Source organism: Empidonax traillii, unplaced genomic scaffold (genome assembly GCF_003031625.1).
Source record: "Empidonax traillii isolate 1590-97213 ecotype Southwest subspecies unplaced genomic scaffold, ASM303162v1 scaffold621:size378804, whole genome shotgun sequence".
NCBI lineage: Eukaryota > Metazoa > Chordata > Aves > Passeriformes > Tyrannidae > Empidonax > Empidonax traillii.
This window is the reverse complement of record NW_020955814.1, coordinates 258,262-279,734: the sequence shown is the minus strand read 5'-3', so window position 1 is coordinate 279,734 and position 21,473 is coordinate 258,262. Positions and strand designations below refer to the sequence as shown.

At 37.4% G+C, this 21,473-nt stretch overlaps 1 protein-coding gene across 2 annotated transcripts in view; it reads left to right on the top strand.

The window, feature by feature from the left end:
• The window catches only part of LMBRD1 (LMBR1 domain containing 1), a 71,054-nt gene that overhangs the window by 30,102 nt on the left and 19,479 nt on the right, over positions 1 to 21,473 (top strand). For both annotated transcript variants that reach the window (XR_003572875.1, XM_027898765.1), the window contains exons 8-12: positions 10,435 to 10,560; positions 11,901 to 12,053; positions 18,259 to 18,323; positions 19,080 to 19,182; positions 20,307 to 20,411. Coding sequence is in view for 1 of the 2 variants with exons in the window: in XM_027898765.1 (XP_027754566.1) it covers positions 10,435 to 10,560; positions 11,901 to 12,053; positions 18,259 to 18,323; positions 19,080 to 19,182; positions 20,307 to 20,411 (552 nt within the window). In the remaining variant the exon portion in view is untranslated. The remainder of the gene's footprint in view (positions 1 to 10,434; positions 10,561 to 11,900; positions 12,054 to 18,258; positions 18,324 to 19,079; positions 19,183 to 20,306; positions 20,412 to 21,473) is intronic.

The window sequence follows — 21,473 nt, the reverse complement described above, 5'->3', positions numbered from 1 at the left end:
AAACAAGTTTATGGACAGATATCCTTATCTGTTTATGGACAGGTATGCAAACTTAACTCTTAAAGTTTCAAAAGGTTTGACTTTTGAACTACACTGTTCTTAGAGTAATTCTTCTCATGTCAGCCTTCAGCTCTTCACAACTCCTATACTGTTACAACATGCCAACATCTTTGATGTGCGTTTTCCAAATACTGAGAGGCCACACCTAACCCACACTGAGCATCTCCCGTAAGATCCCCGCGGGGAAGCTTACAGAATATCAGTTGGATGAGCTGACAGGAGGTGGATTGAAAACTGGCTGAATGTCTGGGCCTAGTGGGTGGTGATCAATGACATTACGTCTACTTGGAGGCCAGTCATTAGTGGGATATGCCAGGGATCAATACTGGTTCCAGTTCTGTTCAGCATGTTCATTAATGATCAGGATGATGTGACAGGGTATACCCTCAGCAAGCTTGTACGTGGCACAAAACTGGGATGATGCCCTCTGGAGCTGATACCCCAGAGGATTGTGCTGCCGTCTGAGAGACCTTGCTAGGTTGGACAGTTGGCTGACATTTTCAAATTCAGCAAGGGAAAGTGCAAAGCTTTGCAGGAATGGACTCACATAAATGTATGCAGGGGACCACCCAGCAGGAAAGCAGCTTTGAGGAGAAGGATCTGAAAGCTCTGGTGGGCACCAAGTGAACCACGAGCCAGGATGGTACTCTTCTGCAAAGAAGGCTAGTAATATCCTGAGTTGCATTAGGAGGAGTATTGCCAGCAGGTTGTTGGTGATTCTTTGCCTTTACTCAGCCCTAGTAGGGCCACATGTGGAGTTCTGGGCTCTTCCTGTTACGAGGAAAGTCTTGGAGCTAGAACTGTTAGCCAGGAGAAAAGAAGACTTAGGGAAAATCTTGTTAATGTGTACAAATATCTAAAGGGAGAGTTTTCAAAGAGTATGGAGCCAGGCTCTTTTCAGAGATGTCTTTCATCCCGTTCCTGGGCAGAGGGCACAAGAAACATGGAAGGTGACTGATCACTTGCACAAGTTGCTTAGAGAGATTGTGGAGTCTCCCTCCTTGGAGATACTCAGGAACCATATGTGCGTAGTCCTGGGCAAGCAACTCTAGGTGACCCTGGTGTTGGACCAGATGGGCTCTGGAGGTCCCTCCCAGCCTCAAGGGTTCTGCAGCAGCCTGTCTGTGTGGACCTACAGGATTTAGTAGTGGTACCAATGGTGCCACTTAGTGTGTTGTGCCTCATGGTGTGAGGTGTCCTCTGTTTTAAGCTTGGCTCTAGCCTATGAAAATCTTGAGACAGTGATTGACAGTAAGATTGGTTCTTTATTGGATTAATTTATTTCAACAATACTGGTTTTACTGTTATAATCTCATTTAATTTATGTTGGTTAACTTTTTGTTCCATCACAGATGTTAATTTGTGAAAACAAGATTTACTAAAGATTTTTACTGTGATTTATTCACCTCAGTACAATGTTCAGAAAAGTGCAGTGGGCACTTCACAAAACAGTATGCAGTGATGTCTGAAAAGAAGTTAGTTCTATGTTTGAATAACTACTAGCTCTTCTAAGACTGTTGCGTGTCAGAAGATAGTAATAGCTTTCAAATACTTTGATAGGTGTCAATTTTTAGAGGCTCATTGTGCTAGTGGTGAGGACATGGCCTGTTCGGGGTGGGGGAGCAAACAAACATTGAATACTTACTCTCAATCTAAGAAGCACAAATTATTTTTTCTGTAGTTTTGTATCTTCACAACTTGGTTGTATAAGAAGCAAACTTGCTTGCTTCTGTGAATAGATGTAAAAATATAAAAGCTACAGTTAGGTTTCTTTTGGCTGACTTTGAGCTGATCCTTATTAGCATGGTCTTCCAGAAAATAATACTAGAACTCAGATTTTGTGTTGCATTTCCTTGCTGAATACGCTGAAGAATGATCTTTTCTTTGTTATTTGACATTTTGGAAGACCAGGAAGAGACAAGAAAGATGCAACTGGGGAAGATATGTACTCTGAATTTTTAACTTTCTAAGGGGAAATAATAAGATGAAGTCTACAAATGTTCAGATGATACATTAATGTTACTGACAAGCATAAACAGATGTAATTTTTCTTAAGAATATGCAATGTTTAAATGAGTAACTTAGACTGATTTTTGTGTGTGTGTGTGTGTCTCAGTTCTTGGTGTAATACTGAATTGGTACTTGCTTTTCTGTTTTTGAGCTTTAATAACACAAAGTCTGCTTGTTTTTTTTTGATATTAAGTTATGTGTAGTGCTGAAGTACAGCACTTGATAATTAAAATTGTTTTGTAAGAAATGTGAACAAATGATCTTCGGGGGCTCTGCAAATCTGTGACCTTGATGATTTATACTGACAGCTTTTTACATCTATGAATGTGCAACAGTAACAAGAAAATGATAAATTAGGCCTGCAGTGCTGTACTGGTTTTGGCTGGGGGAGAGATTGAAACAGTTTTGCAGATGATGTAGTTTGCATCTATTCTTTCATTAATGTCTTTTGCGTTGAAATGGTTTTACATTGCCTTAGGTGTTAATACAATAGTTGTTGTTGGCTCCAGATTGCTATTTGAATTCAAGGCAGAATAACATATTACTCATACAATGATAGGCAGATTGATTTTTGAATGATCTTGTGTATCTCATTTAGCATGACCTTGAAGGATGATTGTAACTGGCTTTGTAATTTCTCCAAACATTTAATAAGCCTTATTTGGTTGGTTTTTTTTTTTTTTTTTTTTACAGAATTGTAAAGTGATCCTTTTTTTCTCTGTCTTGGAGAGCTTAGTTTGTCTAATCATAAATGTAATGACCTTTTCACACCTAATTTTTGTCCAGAGCATGATTTACTTTTCTGCAGTTGACTTAACAGCCAAAGAGCTTAAAAGCTTTTATAATCTGTCTCACCCCAGAAGCGTTTGTTCACCAGCAATGTTCTTTTAAGTAGATATCAAGTAGCTATTCAGGAATTCATAAGTTAGTAGCATTCACTGTCATTACCATTTAGTCACTACAATGTCAATTCTGAAATACAAAAGAAATGTAATTATTTCATTATGTTCACTTCTCCATGAAGTAGTAAATAAATAAAATAGCAAACCAATTTGATGGTTGTTTTAACAACCTTATTCCTACTACTGTCTTGGAGAAGTGTAGATACTAAACTGGTGGATAGCTGGTAGTTTGGTATTTTGAGTTTTTAGAATTGCAGCTTGAAAGGAGATTAATCTTTGATTGTTAATGCTTTTCCAAGCCTAATGGAGCAATACAGAAGGTGGCAGCTAGGTCAGTATTACAACTGAAGCAGGGTTAACTTTTTTACACAAGTTTTGTCCAGCAAATATAAGTGTACTGGGTATAGTAGAACAACTGTAGTGTAGAGGCACTGACAAATAAGTGAGGCAGTCTTGCAGTGTGCATGTTGAGAGAAAAGATTATTATGTAAATGAAGGTGTGTAGCAAGAGACCGTAGGGATGAATAGTAGAGAAATGAATAAACAAGTGTTTAATGCAAGGTTCATGTTGCATACAGCAGGTTGTGCAAGAAGTGCCATACAGAACATACCTGTTTTGTTTGCCACTCTGTTCATGATTGGAGATGTTCGAAGGATGATTCCATAGCAATGTTATTCAAAAAATGGTACTCTCATAGCAGCTGAAGATTGCGTTCTAAAACTTCACATGAAATAACTGAGATTTTACTAGATAACATATTGAATGTTCACAATTAAGGATGTGTGAACTGCTGTCACTATTTGCTATGCTTAATGATGTTCTGGAAATAAGATTCTTCAATTCCCATTGTTGTCTTTTATTGATAGTATGAATAGATAGCCAGAGATGGAGATGGCTTTAATGTGAGAAAGCAGATGACAGTTTCTTGTGGAGTTAGATTACTTTTCAGGAGAACTGTGCAGTCCAGCTGTGCAGAGAAGGTACTGTTTCAATAAAGATGGAGTCCCAGTTCCTCTTACACAAGCTCAGTGTTGCCTGTGTTGGTATGACACCTGACAGCGCACCTCACTTGAGACTACTTAATTGGACTGACTTAGCTGCTCTGTCAGAAGCAGTGCTGATAACAGTGCATTGTATCCATGAACTATGTCAATTGCAGTGAGGGATAAAAGGTATCATGTGACTTCCTTCATGGTTAACATTATGCAAACAAGAAGCTAATTAGGCTACAAATATAGAAAAATCTCTTCTATACCAAAATATTCTTTAAATGGAGGGTTTTTTTTCTGGAACACTTGTATTGAAACAAATTAACTCATGCTTGACCGTATTTCTAAATACTGCATATACTAATCTAGTTTAGCTGGTTTTAACTTGAATAGGTGCAATTTTATCAGAGTCCAGTTGATAGAACTGAACATTTTGTCTTTCATGGTCACACTTTCAGGTGAAGTATTGAAACAAGCTGTTGTAAGAAAATAGGAAATCGAATATTTACATCTTTGAAATTGTGAACACTTTTGATGCCTTTTATACAGTGATAAAAGATTTCTCTTTTCTATTTGGCTTTTTCGTGTGACTTCACTAGAGGGCAGTGCCGTGCAAGAAATGTTTGTCAATATTAATTTCTACACTTCTTGCCCAAGATTAGATATACATCTTTTAAAACACCTCAGTCATAGCCACTTTAAAGCCACATGCGTGATATATATACCTCTAAAAAGAAATTGAATGGGAAGTCTTTCTGCTATGCTATGCAATTACTTTTTGATAATTTATTGAAATTGCAAGTTTAATTCTTTAATATATTTAACCAGAAAAGGTTGTTAAGCTATCTTCGTTTACAGTTCTGGGTGTGTATCAAGCTGATCAGAAATAACTTACCTGCTCTGTTTGATCCCTAACAAGGAGAAATTATCCTGTGTGAGCCACAGGTTAATCATTTGAACATATCTCATTATCTGAACCTAGTAGATGTAGAAAATGAAACATAATCAACCTAAAGTGTAATGCCTAATAGTTTCAGGCTTTTTGCAGTAGGTGTTCAAAATTAGCTTTACTTGATTTAACTCCTTTCTCAAGTAATCTGCTGTATTGATTTCAGTGTCTTTTTGCTGTGCTCCTCATAACTGATTTCTGGGCTTGTGGCTGGTACAGTTGAGGATTAGTTGTTCCCACCTTAATATTTTCTTTTACATGAAAGTCTTTCATAGCTTCTGCAATTTAGAAATCTTAAACTGGAGGTTATGGTTTCCAGTGAAACACTTTTCTGGATCTTTTAAGTACAAAAGGGTTTATCCCTGATGCAGTTGTTTGGTGCAACTTCAGTAAAACATGATTCTACAACTTGTTGCAACTTCATTTGTGTTCTGCCTTCTATTTATGAGTGACTGTTAACACAGCAGGCAGCTAGAAGGAAAGGCTATTCCCTTATCTGGCCGTGGGTTATGTGAGTTCGGCGAGTCTAGAATGTTGTAACGTGCTGAGTCTGCAAGGGACTAAGGATCGGAAGCAGCTCCTCCTTCTAAATCTTAGCTGTGGATGGAATGACAGAATAGCTGAATCTGCTGCAGATGGATGGGAAGGAAAGGTACATGGGGGAAGTGAAGACTAAGCAAATTGGAAGCAGTGTTCACGTAATTTCTCATAAGGTATTTTAATGCTCTGTCTGGAGCGCGGAGTATACTTGGGTTCAGTGGTGTGCTCAGAGAACTGCTAGAGAGTACTTCTGGCTGCTCTTCAGTGCCTACTGAAAACTACAGAATGGTACTGAACTAGTTGTGTTCATGTGAGTTACTGGCTCCTGCTTTACCAACAAATTACTGTCGTAAACCCAGCTACCACTTCTGTGAATAACAAATAAGGCAGAAGTCTCGAGTTTTGTTTAGAGAGTTCTTCTAATGGGGTTGGTAAAGCCAGGGGTTTCTGTTGCTGTAAGTAATTTTGTTTTTTTTTTTTTTTCCTCTGCTCCTTCAGAGTAGGTGGCCACTTACTTCAAGAAATCTTTGAAGTATAAATATGAACTTGGTCCATCTAGAGATGTTAACTGTCTTGCCTGTGGGTAGAAACTCAAATGAGAACGAGACAGCTGCTCATGGATGATGCCTCTAACTTGTACTTACTGAGGAGTGAGCTCTTAGAATTTGGCTTTCCAGCCCTTAAGCTAAATGATAGGGGGTGATCTCTTACATGGATTACTTGAAGTGATTCAAGAGAGGGGAATCTTCTCTCAAATAAGTTGGTTTAACTATAAATTTAGATTTTTCTACCGTAAAATGTGGTTTCAATGAAGCTGATCAGACATCCGGTAACAGCAGAGATAGCAGCCTGAGGCTTGCAGCAGGCATTATCAGATACCAGCCTGAACAGTTAGTACTTTAATTTTAAAGAACCTTTATGGCAAAAAAACTCCAAACAAACATGTATACTACAGTTACCTGTGCAGACATTTACATATCTGTTTTTACTCTTTGGTGTAGTGTTTCTCACCTGACTTAACACTTCTAGGCAGAAGATGACTAAAAATAAGTTGGAAACTGTTGTTTCAGTAGTGTGTGTTAAGAATTAATTACATGTTTTATCTAAATTCATGTATATAAATTGCTTTAACTACTTTAAAGGCTCTTTTGATCTGTTTTTGTTCATATTCAAAACTTTGAATCCAGTTTGTTTCAGGACTTAGCCCTTTATTGGCTTTAGTGTTATAGCTTTGGTTTTCCTGTGTTATCTTCAATACACTGCTTGCTTGTTAAGTTGCAGATGCCCAAAATAATAGTCCATGAATAATTTAACACTTGTACTAACCCAGGAAATTAAAACTTTGTCCAGGGCAGCCTTGAACTTCTGTATCAGCCTGAAGGGAAATGCAGCCCTGAAAATGAGCTAATAGAGCTTCTGTTCAGACCTGTGACACATCACATGAGATGACTCATCTCTCTGTCCTTCATCCTATGTATATTGTTGTCTTGAAGGACCAACGTGTTTTTTTCCCACACTGATGATGGGAGGCTTACTTGCATCATCATCTCACTATTATCATCTTTTGTATTCAAGGAAGGAACTTAGACTGCTTTTATCACTAGAGCAAGCTTGGTGTTCAAGTATATAATTCACATCTGCAAAAACAGCAACACAATGCATCACTTCGAGAGTTGTATTTTCCTTTGTAGAAATGTAGAAGAGTTAAAGCTCTGCATTTTAATTCTTAACTATTTCTGTTGAGTCTATACTTGATATGTTAGTTGATGGTAGCTGTTTGAGGAACAGGTGAAAGCTTTGCTGGGTGGTGAAATCTAATTGCTTCTAAGCTTAGCTTTGTAAAATTTGTTTAGACCTATTGTCATAGTCATCTCTTATATGCATTTCTGCATACTGAATGTTGGTTTTGTCTGTGGCTGGAAATGGTTTGGGTTCCACAGAAGAACCTCAGTTAAATTGTAGCCTGCTTTGTAGTTATGATACTGGATGGTGTTTGTACTTTCCCCCAGATTCTGGAGTTATGCCACTAGCTGACCTGAGTGAGCTCTTCAGGTTCAATATGGACCCCATACTAGTCAGTCTTTAGAAATTATCTGGATGATGGCGTTGAATAGACATAGTTTAAGAATGATTTCCAACTGGGAGAAGTATATAAAACCGAATGAAAAGCCACCATAGAGACCTTGACAGGGAAGATTGGTGCAACAAGAATGACATCAGGTTTAGCAGTTCTTTAGACCTTCTTTCGGAAGGGGTTAATTCTGAGGAGCTTGAATCTAACAGCTGGGGGATGACTTGGCTGAAAAGGACCTGGAAGTCTTAGTGGACAGTAAGCTGAGCATGATCCAACAGTGTTCCTTGCAGCAGAAAGGCAAACAGTGTCCTGGGCTTGCATCAGCAAGGACATAGCCATTATTTCATTGTACTTGATATTTCCAAAGCCACACATGGGCATACTGTGTCTTGTTTTGGTCCCCCAGTTGTTGAAAACTGTAGAGGCTCCTGTGGAGGCTTGTCCGAGTGATTACAGGGTTGCAGAGAGCAACCTTTAAATAAAGGTTGAAGGAATTCTTTCTTTGGCCTAGAGCAGAGAACTGGGGGAGTGCTTTTTAGCTCATGTAGATGGCAAAGAGCTTAATGCTCTCAAAGAAGATACTCTTAAAGGAGAACTGAAACACATTTATAAAGAACTGTGAAGTCCATCATAAGTTAAATTATTTTCCTTACTGAAAATACTCAGTCTTGTAAGTAGGCCATCCTATGGCTGACTTGCTGTGTTCGAACTAGAATCTCTAGAATGTCTTGGAAAGCATAAAATTGTTTTCATCACTGGCCTGTGAGAAGAGATGTCTTTTCTATTTAACACTTCTACAACACAAAACTTTAACATCAGAACTGAAACTGTCAGTTAACTTTTGTAGATGTGGAAAAGGGAATTTAACTTTATTTGCAAGTCTGTAATCATTGCTGCAGGTACCTTTTTTATCTGTGTTTTTGGGTTACAAATGAGACTGTCAACTGTGAAGTCCTGAAATGCTGAGCTGATAGCTAATAGCTTACCTTTTGTTCTAAGAGCCTACTGGACCCCAAATTCTAATACTGCATAGCTATGAAAAAAAAAAGTCAAGTAGAGCAAGTTATTAAAGCTCTCCAGCTGAATGGGTTCTTTGCTGATATATACTTCAAGAAATGTTTGAAGGAAAGTTCTTTTCTCTTACCCCCTTAATTTTTTTTTAAGTGATTTATCAGTTACCATTGTTTCCTTAGGTTTGCAGTTTGTTGAGACACATGCTGTCTGTTCAGCTAACTGACATTGTTCCAACAATTTACTGGTAATTTTTACTCCAGACATAAAAAAATTATTTCCATAGCAAATGAACAAAGCTGTCAGACTTGCTAAAGTTCTGTTTCATGCTTTTCTACCCTAATACTTGGAGGAATTTTTATGGAAATCCTGGAAAATGATTGCTTGCAGAGTCAAACTGAAGTTTGTGGGCTCTGTCAGATCTTAAGTGGTTACCATTTTAAAGAGTTAATTTGGGTTTGAGCTACAGTAATAGTAAATAAGACCTCTTGGTTAATGGGTGTTGGTAATGGGGTATATGACACATTCAAAAGTAAAATCAAGAAATGGACAATGTCTTGCTTTAGGTGCAATGTGTAAAGACTTTTATTATGCTTAAGTAGGTTTCTAAGCAGGTCAAATCATGCCTTGTGAAAACAAAGCTCATGTGATCTGACAGCATGTAAGGTGGCATTTTTAACACACTAGCATTTGTGTTAAATCTATTCTCAGTATGAAATATAAAACTATGTTTGACGGTGGGAGTGGTATTCCTGTGAAAATCTAGGAAACTGCTCTTCAGCATTTTTGGAGGTATTTAACAGATTTGTAGGGTGGCACTTTGGGACATGGTTTAGTGGTGGACCTGGCAGTGTTAGTTTAGCCTTGATCTTAGAGGCTTTTTCCAACATGGACAGTTCTGTTTTCGGAAGTTGGCAAGTGTTCATATATCAGGCACTCTAGTAAAATTACTTATGTTAACTGTGATTGAGAGAGAAAAGAATCTTCCTGCTGAGGTCTTCCCCAAGGATAGCATTCACTGTAAACAAATGACAGGCTAATGGCTAATGTGTCTAAGCTGCTTGGGGAAACTTCTGACCTTGGCCTTGATTTATAAGAATCGTAGGGTAGCAGGGAAGAAATAGAGCCATTTTCTTCTTTACCTTGCCTCAAATATCTGTTTCTTCTTATGTTTAGTGGAAAGCTTACAGACCTTGCATTGGAATAACCTGGGTGTACTATTGATGTAGAAGCTGGCAAAACACTTGGAATGATTTAGAATTTACAATGAGGAGTAAACACCAACAAATATGGATGTGAATGAGTATCTAAACAGTCTTGGAATGTAACAGGGTTCAGATGTTCACCTAGTTCTATCTTTTTGCTGCTGAATTTTTTTTTTTTTTTTTTTGGTAAATCAGGTACTTTCTACCTGATTAATTTTTAAAGTAGGTTGAAGACTACTGGTAGTAGCGTTCTGCAAAGAAATTGTGCAATACAGGAATTTCTAGATACTGAATTTAAATAGTTTTAGAAGCACAGTATACACAAAGTTTTGATTTTGATCTGAAGTGGGAAAGTTAAAGTATTGGGAAGCTATGTGACTTGACAAAGCACAAGAAGTAGTCTGGTAAATCTTCAGTGTACCGTGCTTATACAAGGTCTTAGCACATGCTGTTGCCGAAGTGGTCAGGAGACACTTAAGTACCATTGGAACAATGTGGGATACTGGAATTTGCATATCTGTTATGTTTTGCTCAAAAAAAAAAAAAAAAAGGAAAATAATTCATTTTTTTAGAGCATGCAGAGGGGGTGAAAAAAACACCAGTACTGATACCTTATAGCTATGACATACAGCAACCTTATCAGGTAAAAATGTATGGCAGAAAATTTGAGTGTCTGTTTCCTTTTTATTTTAGGCTTATGGTATGTCAGCTTTGCCTCTAAACTTGATTAAGGGAACTACCAGTGCAGCTTATGAACGTTTGGAGAACACTGAAGGTATTGAAGAAGTGGAGCAACATTTATTAAGGATTAAATCAAAGGTATGGTCTTCACTGTTCTCACTTTCTTAATGATTTTTTTACTTGCTTATTAGCTTATGGTTCATGCTATAGAGTTTTTGTGCTAGAAAAGACTAACAAGTAAGAAGTGAATAGCTTGCAGTTATTTGGGAACAAACATGGTCACTTGTGTAGTAATGATTAGGTTCTCTGTGTAAGTAGTTATTTCTGTCTAGCTAATAATAGTGTTAACAAGTAAAATTTCTCCCGTCCTGCTTGGATGGAGGAGATGCTTTGTAGATAGTAACCTCACTTAGTCTGCTGCTAGAAATGGCATCCAATTTGTTGATACTTACTCAGTATAGTGTAGTTATCACTGGATGCTTGCCACGTAGAGCTGTCATGAGGTAGATTCATCAAACTGTGAATCATCTGTATGAATAAATAACAGCCCCAGATATTCTTGCTTCCCAGTAATGTACCTTGCTGTTAAAAATAATTTCTTTATGAAAAGCATACATATGGAAATCTGTTCTGAATTCTAAACATCCCCATGTAAACCCAGGATGGCTTTGCTGCTAAAGGGAATTCTGTGCTTAGTGTAAGCAAGACACTTTTAACAACCTCCAAGGGCAAGCCAAAGGAGGGTAGGATTTCTGCTTTACAAACAAGGTGGTAGAGGAAATCTCCCACGCTTTTTTCAACTCGTTTCAGATAATAGTTTGACCCGTGTTTTCACAGCCTTGACTGGGAGGAAGGGATATTAAAATGCCTCACTTCCATTCTGGCCATCCATCTGTGCTGTTCTGTGCTCTGTGGTAGTAGACCTCAACTGTTCCAACAGTTTCCCAACAAATAAGGGAAAAAAATTAATAAGGAATTTCAAAATTCTAAAATAGGGTTTTAGTACATTTCCTACTACATAACAATCTCTTTATTTAAGTATCAGGTTGTAATACACTATCATCGATGTTACAAACAGCTCTGGTTTGGCTATCTAATACCTGTTTTGTTGCTTTTGCTTATTAACATGTAACTGAGATCTAAGGATTTGCTACTCAACTTATAAGAGTGCAGTGGTTCCCACTCAGTGTTTATACTTTAATTCCGAGCCTTTATTCTTAAACATAGTTATCAAACAAACTGTCTGGTTCACTTGACTAATTCTTCATTGTGAAAATGGGTTTCTACCACCTAATAGGAATTCCTCTTGTTGTAGCTTATGACTTTTTTGCACTTCATCCTTTTGATAATATAGAAATTGTATATGCATGAATTATATACTACAAATTCCAGAGAGTTGTAAAGAGTTAAACTAAGAATCAAGTTTGTTTTCTTGATTTGGTGACTTTTGATCCCTTGCACTGTTTTTTGGTAACCAGTGCAGAGATGGCCGCCCTCTGTCATCAAGGGATAGACGGACTCTAAAACAACTAGAAGAAAGATTAAGGACACTTCGAAGGAGAGAGAGGCATTTGGAGTCTATTGAGAAAAGCTGGTGGACAAAGTTCTGTGAAGCTATCAGACCTCTAAAGGTAAAACTTTTTCTCATTTTTTTGATACTTAATTTGAAATAACTTTCATCTTTCTTCTTCACATATAAACCATAGGTCAAGTTTATCAATTACCATCCAGAATATCAACAGCTTTTTTTTTTTTTAATTACTGTTACGCTACAGAATGACAGCCCCATAGCAAACACTGTTTGAGGTCTTGGAAAACCTTTTAATTTGTTTCAACTACGATTAAGATTGAAAATTAACAAATCCTAGCTTGTCTGTTATAGTGCTACTGCCATAGAAAATCAGAATATCTTATTTTTTCTATCAAGTGTGAAAACAGGGAGAGGGAAGAATTTTATAGCTGTCAGGTTAATCTCAATTACATGTATCCAGCAGAAGTCAGATACTTTGAGAATATATGCATTTGGAATAAGTGTCTTGCCAAAGAATTACCTGATCAATAGTAAGCTAGCTACAGAGAAATTAATGTAGTAATACTTAACCAGTGCAAATGAGATGGTTATTTGGGCAAAGCTTTTATCTTGGTCTCCCTTCAATCTTAGGACTTCAATTTTTAGTAGATACTTGGTTTTAAAAACTAGTACTTTTATGAACAATATTACCATATAAAGTATTTCTTGCCAACGAGATGTAGGAAGAAACTTAAACAGTAGGCTGCTTTTGGGAAAACTGAGTGGAGGGGAGTGGGCTGTAAGCAATTTCCTCTGTCCCTGCTACTGTTAATGCTAAGTACCAATGAAAATGGGCTGAAATTGCAGTTGACCAAAAGCTTTGAGTGTGAAATTCTTAGTGGTTATCTTGCTATGGTACATTACAAACGTAGTCTTAACCCTTTCATTGAAAGGCCAAATATCTGTAACTATTCACTTGAACAGTTTGGATGCTTCCTTTTGATTAAAAAAATAATTCAGTATAGGTTATTTAATTTCTAGAACTTTTCATATTAAGCTCAAATTTGACAAGCGTATTGACCGTATATTTTTTGTCTGTAGGGTTTTAACTATTCATTGTAGGATAGTGTACAGTATCATTAGTTACTTACAACTTAGCACCTACAGAAAAGATGGTATTCAAGTGTCTCCTTATTTTTGTGGTTTGAATGCTTTCTATTCTCTCGGTAACTGGGGCAGTCAGTGTGAACTGTTGACTCATGAATTGCAGACTAAAGGAGAGTTACAGGTGGATAATTTTTCCTGACATATTTTCACTTAGACTAGGGTTGTGCTATGAAGCATGTTAGTGAACTTGTTTACTTGGACTAGAGCTGTCCTGTGAAGGTGATAATGTCTATCACTTAATTACACCTTAACTCTTGCAGAACTGTTTTACTGTTGCTTTAAGAGTATTTGGGATGTCTTTGCAAATATCTTACCTTGTCAGTCATTCAGTGGCTTTAAAGAAAAGACAAAAATCTTTTCAATATCCATAGATGATAGTTCTGTTCAATGTAGAATTGCAGAAGGTATCTTGGGGCTTTGTTTACTGTTTCACAACGCTTTTACCTTCAGTGCCTCATGCATATACTGTTAAAGAATGTGGCTGCTTCTCTGACTTCAAGAGAAATTCCATTTCTTGTGGAGCGATTACTAGAGAACCCTATTTTTGATTTGTGTTTGGGATGGTCACGTTTATGGGAGTTGCATGGGATGGTCACGTTTATGGGAGTTGCATACTCTTACTGGGACTGACAGAACAGAATAACATGTTCAGGAGTTGTACTTAGTCATCAAAGTGTTTTACAGTCTTAGTGTCTATGTTCAGACTTCGGTAATCAGATTGTCTTTGCATAGTGTCCTCTAATATTCTTGCTTTAATTTTTTATTACTGCTAAGTATCTGTAAGCATGTGATTTGTTGTTAAACAAAGGCAAAACTTTTCCTTTGAAGAGTTTTTTATTTGATGTAGAGTAAACTAAATTTGGAGAATGATTGATTGTTTTACACAAAGATGAAGTTGTTTTTCAATTTAGTCAAAAGAAACCGATCTGGAAGATCCCAAGGAAATGAGTATTAGCCAGCACGGGGTTGTCAAGTCATGCTGAATTGGTCAAATTTCCTTCTACAAAATGTAACATTTCCTGCTTCTCCTTTCTTTACTGTGGTTTCACATGCTTTTATTTGATACTGTCAGCAGCAGGAGATATGTGATATTGCTCTAGGGATAAGTATAAAATTTTTTTAGGGAAAACAAACTCCAGAGCACATAGCTATGTTTGTTCAGTGTGCGAACAAGACTATAGGATGAGAAGCATGGAAGTCTACTCAACAATGGTAAATTGCGTGTATTGCATCATTATTTTCAGAGGGTACATCACAGTGGTTGTGAACAATCTGAAGAGATGCCTTAATTGAGTAATATAAGTAAATCAAGTGCTCTGTTTTGAGATCTGTGTGAAGAGATCCCCATTCGCTCTTTCCAAGATGCAGCTTCTGTCCTTTTTGTCCTGATGCTGGCACAGAGGGGATGGGCAGTAGGGAGTTGCCATCAATTCATAATGCTTCTACTCTGCTGCTGTGCCCTCTTGATGCTTCGTTTCTGTTCTAGTGTTGGTCTACTCCATGCACTGTAGTTTCTATCAGAAGCACCTACTGCTGCATGTGGGCTCTCTGTAGGCTGCAGCTTCCTTCAGAAAATAACCACTTGATCTAGTGTGGCATTCTCTACTGGCTCAGTGTGGTTCTCTGCTCCAAAATGGTTCTCTTGATGGGCTGGGGGAGGAATGTCTGCTCCATTGCCTGGAGCAGCACCTCTTTCATTGAGCTTAGTGTCTGCCTACAGGGCCAATATTAACAATTTTTGGAAACTATTTTTGAGGCCTTTTAAACAAGTACCGCCTGTTTGTGGATTATTCCTCCTTAAGAGTAAATTAAGGCTGAAATTCCATGATCATCTTAACACTTTGGAATTATCCACAGTTGAAATAGCTTAGCTTGACTGAGATTTGGGAGTAGGGATAGAAGGCCAAGAGTTCTCTGAGTAACTCAAACAAGAATGATGCAGGGTTAGAATGTTTAGAAACTTGCAGAGGGGTACCAGGGAAAACGATATGAGCAGAACATGAAAAATGTCAGTAAAGATTTATTAGTTTGTGGCTTATTTATGTGCAGTGGCAGTGGAAAAATACACTAATCAATTGATAGTTCCAAATTATTTCTGATATTTCTAAGTTATTCCTCAATTATTTGACCTGACATATTAAACTGGAATGTGATTCCACTTTCCGTTATGACCTAGGAGTAGTGTGCTTCCACTTTTAATGTTGAGAAATGCCTTTATTGACATTTTTGTCTTGTCTTTTGCTTAGCGATGTCTTTTAGTCCCATGGGTTCATATGTAAGACAAAGCTTTAAGTAAACCAGTTCCTACCATGTTCTGCTTTAGCTGTGTCATTACTTGCCTGAGCAGAAGCTTTCTATTAAGATGCTTAAGGAGCTCTTTTCAGACAGCAGTGTAAGTCATAGTAGTAAGTATTGCTTCAACTCATTATTTTTGCAATATTTGCCATATTGCATAAAAGCATAGTTCACTCTTTTGTTGGCAGTTAGCAGTGTGCATAGTAGCTTGCACAACAGATTGTAGATTAGAAGACTCAAGCAGATAATTAGAGGTGATCAGTGATCTAAGTGCAAGCAGCAGCTCTCAACGCTGTCCTATAGCAAATGATTGACTATTGGTGGTTATGGGGCCTGTGTTTTGTAGCTGATGGATATCAGGAAATGGCCTGGCAATGGAGCAGTTAAAACTGATTGTAGTGGAGGTGGTAACACAGCTTAATGTACGGCTGCATTGAGGTTCTGCTTTCAAAAGGACTAGGGAGTAGGAAATAAGTTTGCCTTGCATTGGAAGTTAGACTTCTCTTAATATGGATCAAAGGTTCCTTTTATAAAAAGTAATTATCTTACTAAATTCCTCTGTGTATTTGGCTGAAGCCAGGCTTTTGTTTTCACGTATTCTAGAATTAAAAGCTTTTCAGCATCAGTTGATAAATATTCCTGTTGTGAGAACAAGAGGTTTTGATTTAGCGCTACCCTATTCTCTGAAGTTGAACATGTAATTGTGTTCTCAAGAGCTGGAACTCCTCCTCATTTATGCTGTAACACAAAGTGAAATTATTTTTCAAATTTTTATGGCAAAGCGTATGTATAATATTTGTAGATACCCTAGTTGGTTTAAAGCTAGTAAATAGCAGTGCCATATTGTCCCAGTAAGATTGTGTATTTGTCTTTAGCTGTAGGCGACAAAAGACAACAGTGAGTATATAGCTATAGTGTTCTTTATAGCCCATTTTAGGCTTTATGTGGTGGGCAAGAAAAAAGGCAATACTTACTGTTTTCCTTAACCAGATGCAAAATGATACTCAACTGACCCCATGTGGGTTGGTTATGTTAGTCTGAGTGTCTGTTAATGTGCTGGGAATGAGGTGTCCTTTGTCTGTAGTCAGTTAAGTATGAGGAAAATCTAGACAAAAGCACAAGGATCCCTTCTGTGAAAGGCCTAAGTCAGCTAATGCTTTGGAGTTATCTAAGTATAGATTGATATAAACTGTAAATAATTTATGGTTCAGTAGTCTTAATAGTGCTGTGGACATATGGGATGAACCTAGGGAGAATGAAGTGTTTTCTCTTTGTTTTTTTGTTTGTTTGTTTGTGTTTGGCTTTTTTTTTTTTTGGTAGTTTTTTTCTTTTGTTTTTTTAGTATTAGCCTCTAAATCTTGTATTTTAATTGGACTGGAGTAGAGGGTAAAATGGGGAAAGGAGTGATTTTTCTTTTTTTTTTTTTTTTTTTTTTTTTTTTTTTTTGATGATCTATCTAAGTGTTAGATGTCACTTCAGAAGACAAGCATATTCCAGAGGGAATATGGATACCAGTCTAGTGGCCGTAGCTGGCAGAAGGTAATGAAGTAATGCACAATTAAGACTCTTGGCCTCAATTGGTTTTAAACATCTATTTCCTGTACAGCTAATACCTAGTGGGAGTTTGCTATGGAGAGGTAAAATCTTAGTACACCTTATTATGTGGAAATGCACAAGTTAATGCTTACCTTGATGTTAGTTTCTAAATGTACTCCTAATAAGGCCTATATAGTTGGAGTTGTTTTAGAAGTGATGTTCCAATATTTTGAGTTCACAAATGGAAGTTTATTTTCAGAATTTAATGAACAATAATAGCATTGTAACTCTGAGTATCCTTAATGAGCACCTGTAACAAAGTTCTTAACCTCTTCATGATGGCTGTGTGCCAAGTTTTGGAGCTAATAAAATTTAAATGGTGAAACTCTCCCATTCACGTGGAAGACCATGCACTGTGTTCCTGCATATACAATTTGGAAATGAGTCTGTCTAGGTCTCAGGTCTAGCTATCTCAAAACATGATTGTTTCAGGAAGTTTAGCATGCTTACTTGATCATATTCCATGATTAGGGTTTCTGGGAAAATACAGTGAAGCTGTTGGAACTGTAACTGAACAGGTTTGCTGTCTGGGCTCATTTCTCTGTGCCATCCTCTAACCTCCCCGAAGAAAAGATTCTGAGGGAGAAAACCTGTCAAAGTGGCGAACAGTTTCCTGAACTAGTTTATAGCCCAGGAAAAACAATGGTTGAGGGTGGCTTAGAGAATGAATCCCTGGCTCAAGTGCTATATTTGGTTGGCATAATAAAAACCCTCTCCTTTTGTTTTTAATCAAGACCTGACACTTGGGCTTGGTTACTTGAGTTTTATAAAAAACCAACTCCAAGTGATTTTGATCACTGTGTTTTGGAGTAGCATTACAGAAGGGAGCTTTGCCTTGGGAAAGGTGAGATGTTCCTTGTAAGGTATGCACAGGTTGCCTCCTTTTGAAAGATGAGCACACAGGTGTAGGTGGTCAAGGCACCAATCTCTGATTACCTTAAATAAAGCTATATGCATGTATATAGGTAAGATTTCCCATGTGATGTAGTGAGTACAGGTTGTGCTTTCTGCTGAACACTGTGTACGTTTGATGTAGTGTGTCATCTCTTTTCTCTTAATGACACTTTTGATTTGGGGGTAGGCTTGTGTATTGCACTACAGAATGTGATATAATTGACATGAACTGTCTTTAACATAGTAAAAGTTTTGTGTTTAAGCTCTGAAGTGGTCCAAGCTCATTAGTCACTTACTGAAACTTAGACAAGTCTTCACTTCTTGCATCAACTGAAAGTACTTTCTGTTACATTGCTTTTAATTTTTACCTCTAGATTGTGTGGGGAGTATTCTTCATCATTGTGGCACTGCTCTTCACTGTCTCTCTGTTCTTGTCGAAGTAAGTACATTTCAGCATTTTCCTTAACCACTTAAACTACCCAGTTTCTACTTTTGTCATCAGAATTGGGGTGGTTTGCTTCAAGTGACAGCCCACTTCTTTGCTGTCTTACATTTCTGTCATTAGAGCTGCATTTCTCATTATAATAGTATATACTGAAACTGAGCAAAATGTGATAAAGCAGACTGAAGGAAGAACACGTATCAGCTTGAGTTGACTGTACGTTGCTGAAAACTGTTCTGATTAAGCAGAGAAATTGAGCATATATGTTAAGGAAGTTTAATTCAGACTACAGAAGTATTACGATTGCTTGAATGAATCTCGATGCACATAGGCCCTTCTTGGCTTGCAGTTACATAATTTAATCTATTATGGTGTCCATTTCATAGTAATTGTTTCATGGCTTTGAAAACAATATGGCCAGCTGCAGATCTGATGGATTTCGACAAAGAGTGACCCTAATCAGAGGTTCCAGATGTTGGCATGTTTAATTTTTCAAACTAGGCAAAGAAACTCTATGACCCAAACTAGAGAAAGGCTAAAATGCTGAGGAGATGTGGAAATCAATATAAGTTTCACAGAAAAAGTGCAATGAGTGTGGCAAAACAAAGCGCTATCTATATAGATGTTAGAATGCTCTCAGTCTCTGGGCTTAGTTCAGCTGCTTTTTTTTTTTTTTTTTTTGAGTTGCCCTTTTAGATTAAACTGAAGATGAAGAGAATCATTGTACTTACCTAGTTTTTCTGATTATTGCAGTTTGGACAAAGCTCTGCATTCGGCTGGTTTCGACTCAGGATTTATAATTTTAGGAACTAATCTGACCAATCCGTTGAATATGTTGTTACCAGTTCTTCAAAGAGTAAGTAAAAAATTGGTGATATATATATGTATGTAAGGATGCTCCTCTGTTTCCTGGTAAACTTTCAAAAGGCAAGCTTCCCCCAAGCAATTGATTTAGAACAACATTGTCCACATGTGTGCTCAGTAAAAGGGAGGCAACTTCCTTACTAAATTTTAGTTATTAGTTACTGATATGAAAAACTTGTTGGGTGGAAACTAGTCTGGGGAAAGAAGGTGGTGCTTGAAATTTAACTTGGATGTGATGAGAACATGGTGGCAATGGAGAATGACAGCACTTGTAGTTACTATGCATAGAATAAAAGCACCTTTGTCCCCTGCTCTACCTACATTCTGGTTGTTGGTGTACTGGATAGTTTAGCCCTCTTCAGCGAAGTAAATGCACTTTTCTACTTTGTAATATGTTTGTTGCACATTGAAAGATATATTCCTCTGTGCAGTTTTGTATGTTATAGTAACATACTAGTTTTTGAAACCAACCCAACATACTGTTATCTTAGAGTTGGAAGGCAACAAGTCCATGTACAAATCTAGTTTTTCACAGGTAAACTAAGAAAAAAGAAAAACCTTAATATAAGCTAGTGCTTTTTTCTCCCCTAGTTATTTCCTTATTATTGGTACAGTGGGTGAGCACAGTGCATTCTTCCCAGGGTTTTTAAATTGTTGAACACCTAAGCTTGCAACTTACTGTGAAAAGTAGCTTCAGCAGCAGTATTCTCAAACTGTTACTAATATAAGTATAAAAATCAAGTTCTGTATGCAAATATGATCAGAACAACAAGAACAAATAGAATGCCTGTGTAGTCCTAAAATGATTGTTGCCACTGTGGACTTTCCATTCTAAGACTTTCCATTTAAAAGAAATAAGTATTTCTTGTCCTAAAAATGTATCACACTTCAAAATTAGTGCAAGTTTTAAATTAAGAAAAATGCTCAGTTGGCAAGCTAATTGTCTAAGCTCTATTAGCAGCGAGCTGTGTTAGCTATATTTGGAAGCAGCTATGTAAAACTTTTAAATAGGACTCTTGCTGCCACAGATGCTAAAAGTAGAAACTACTTATTTAGATATAAGTGGGAGAAAAGCTTGTTTCCTTGTCTTTTTAACTACTTGTGTTTTTGTTCTAGGTTTTTCCACTTGATTATATTCTTATTACAACTATTGTTATGTACTTTATCTTCACTTCAATGGCAGGGATTCGAAATATGGGTATATGGTTCTTCTGGATAAGGGTAAATATGACTTAAGAGTTTAGTTTCTAATATTCAGATATTTAACAAATATGTGCTATTGAATGTATTTATGTACTGCTTCATAAATACAGGATGTTGCCAGTGTCTGTATGTCTAATGAGTGTTAGAAGCCTAGTGTACAGTTTGCACTGCTTTTGGAAGGTGTTTTGTTTTGCTAAGTTATCAGACCAAAACTGATGTTTCAGTCTGAGCAGTACGGTTATCTGGCTCTTTTTCAAGTGTTTAATCAGTGTCACTTCGGCTTCTGACTTTTCTAACTTAAAACCATATGATTCTGATATACTGAAAGTATTAGTCAATTTTATGGTTAAAATCTGAAATGTGCACGCAGTTAGAAGGGCTTGATTTGCCATCGATGTTGTTACACTCCAGATTTTAAGCCATAAGCTGCCCAGAGTGGTTACATTTTATTTAAGACTTTTTAAAAGCCTTTTGGTTTGTTATAACCTCGAATTTGCATCTGGAGAAAGAGTCACACACTCTTGAGACAAATTATTTTAATTTAGTGAGAAAAGTAGGATATTTTGGCAAAAGGGTTTACAGGAGTTAAATACAATCAAGAAAAAATATTTCACTAAAACATCTAGCACAAAAACCCATTCCACAGGAGAAAAAACCCCACCACAAACAATCGATATACCAGCTTTAATACAACACGATTCATTGGTTTTAAGTTACCCACAAGAGAAGGAAAAGAGTAAAAGAAGAAAACAGATTACAAGAGTGAAGAAAGAAGGAGAGAGAGAAGAGGAAAAATGGTTACCAACAAGATTCAATGATTGATGTGGTGCGGGCAGCAAGAGAAAAGAGAGAGGGAGCTCCAGTATTTATACAGTTCAGTTTTCCCTCCCAGGCAGGACATCCAGTCTGTGCCTTCCAGGCCAGAGTGAGCTGTGCTGTAGCAGTCTCAGGCTGCAGGGTGTGGTGGTCTGGCTGCCAGGCAGGTCTGCCTTGACTGACAACCCGGCTGCAGGACCCTCAGCTGTGCCCTGTGCTCTCAGGGACCCAGCCCTCTTAGTTGCAGGCTCTGTGCTCTCAGCA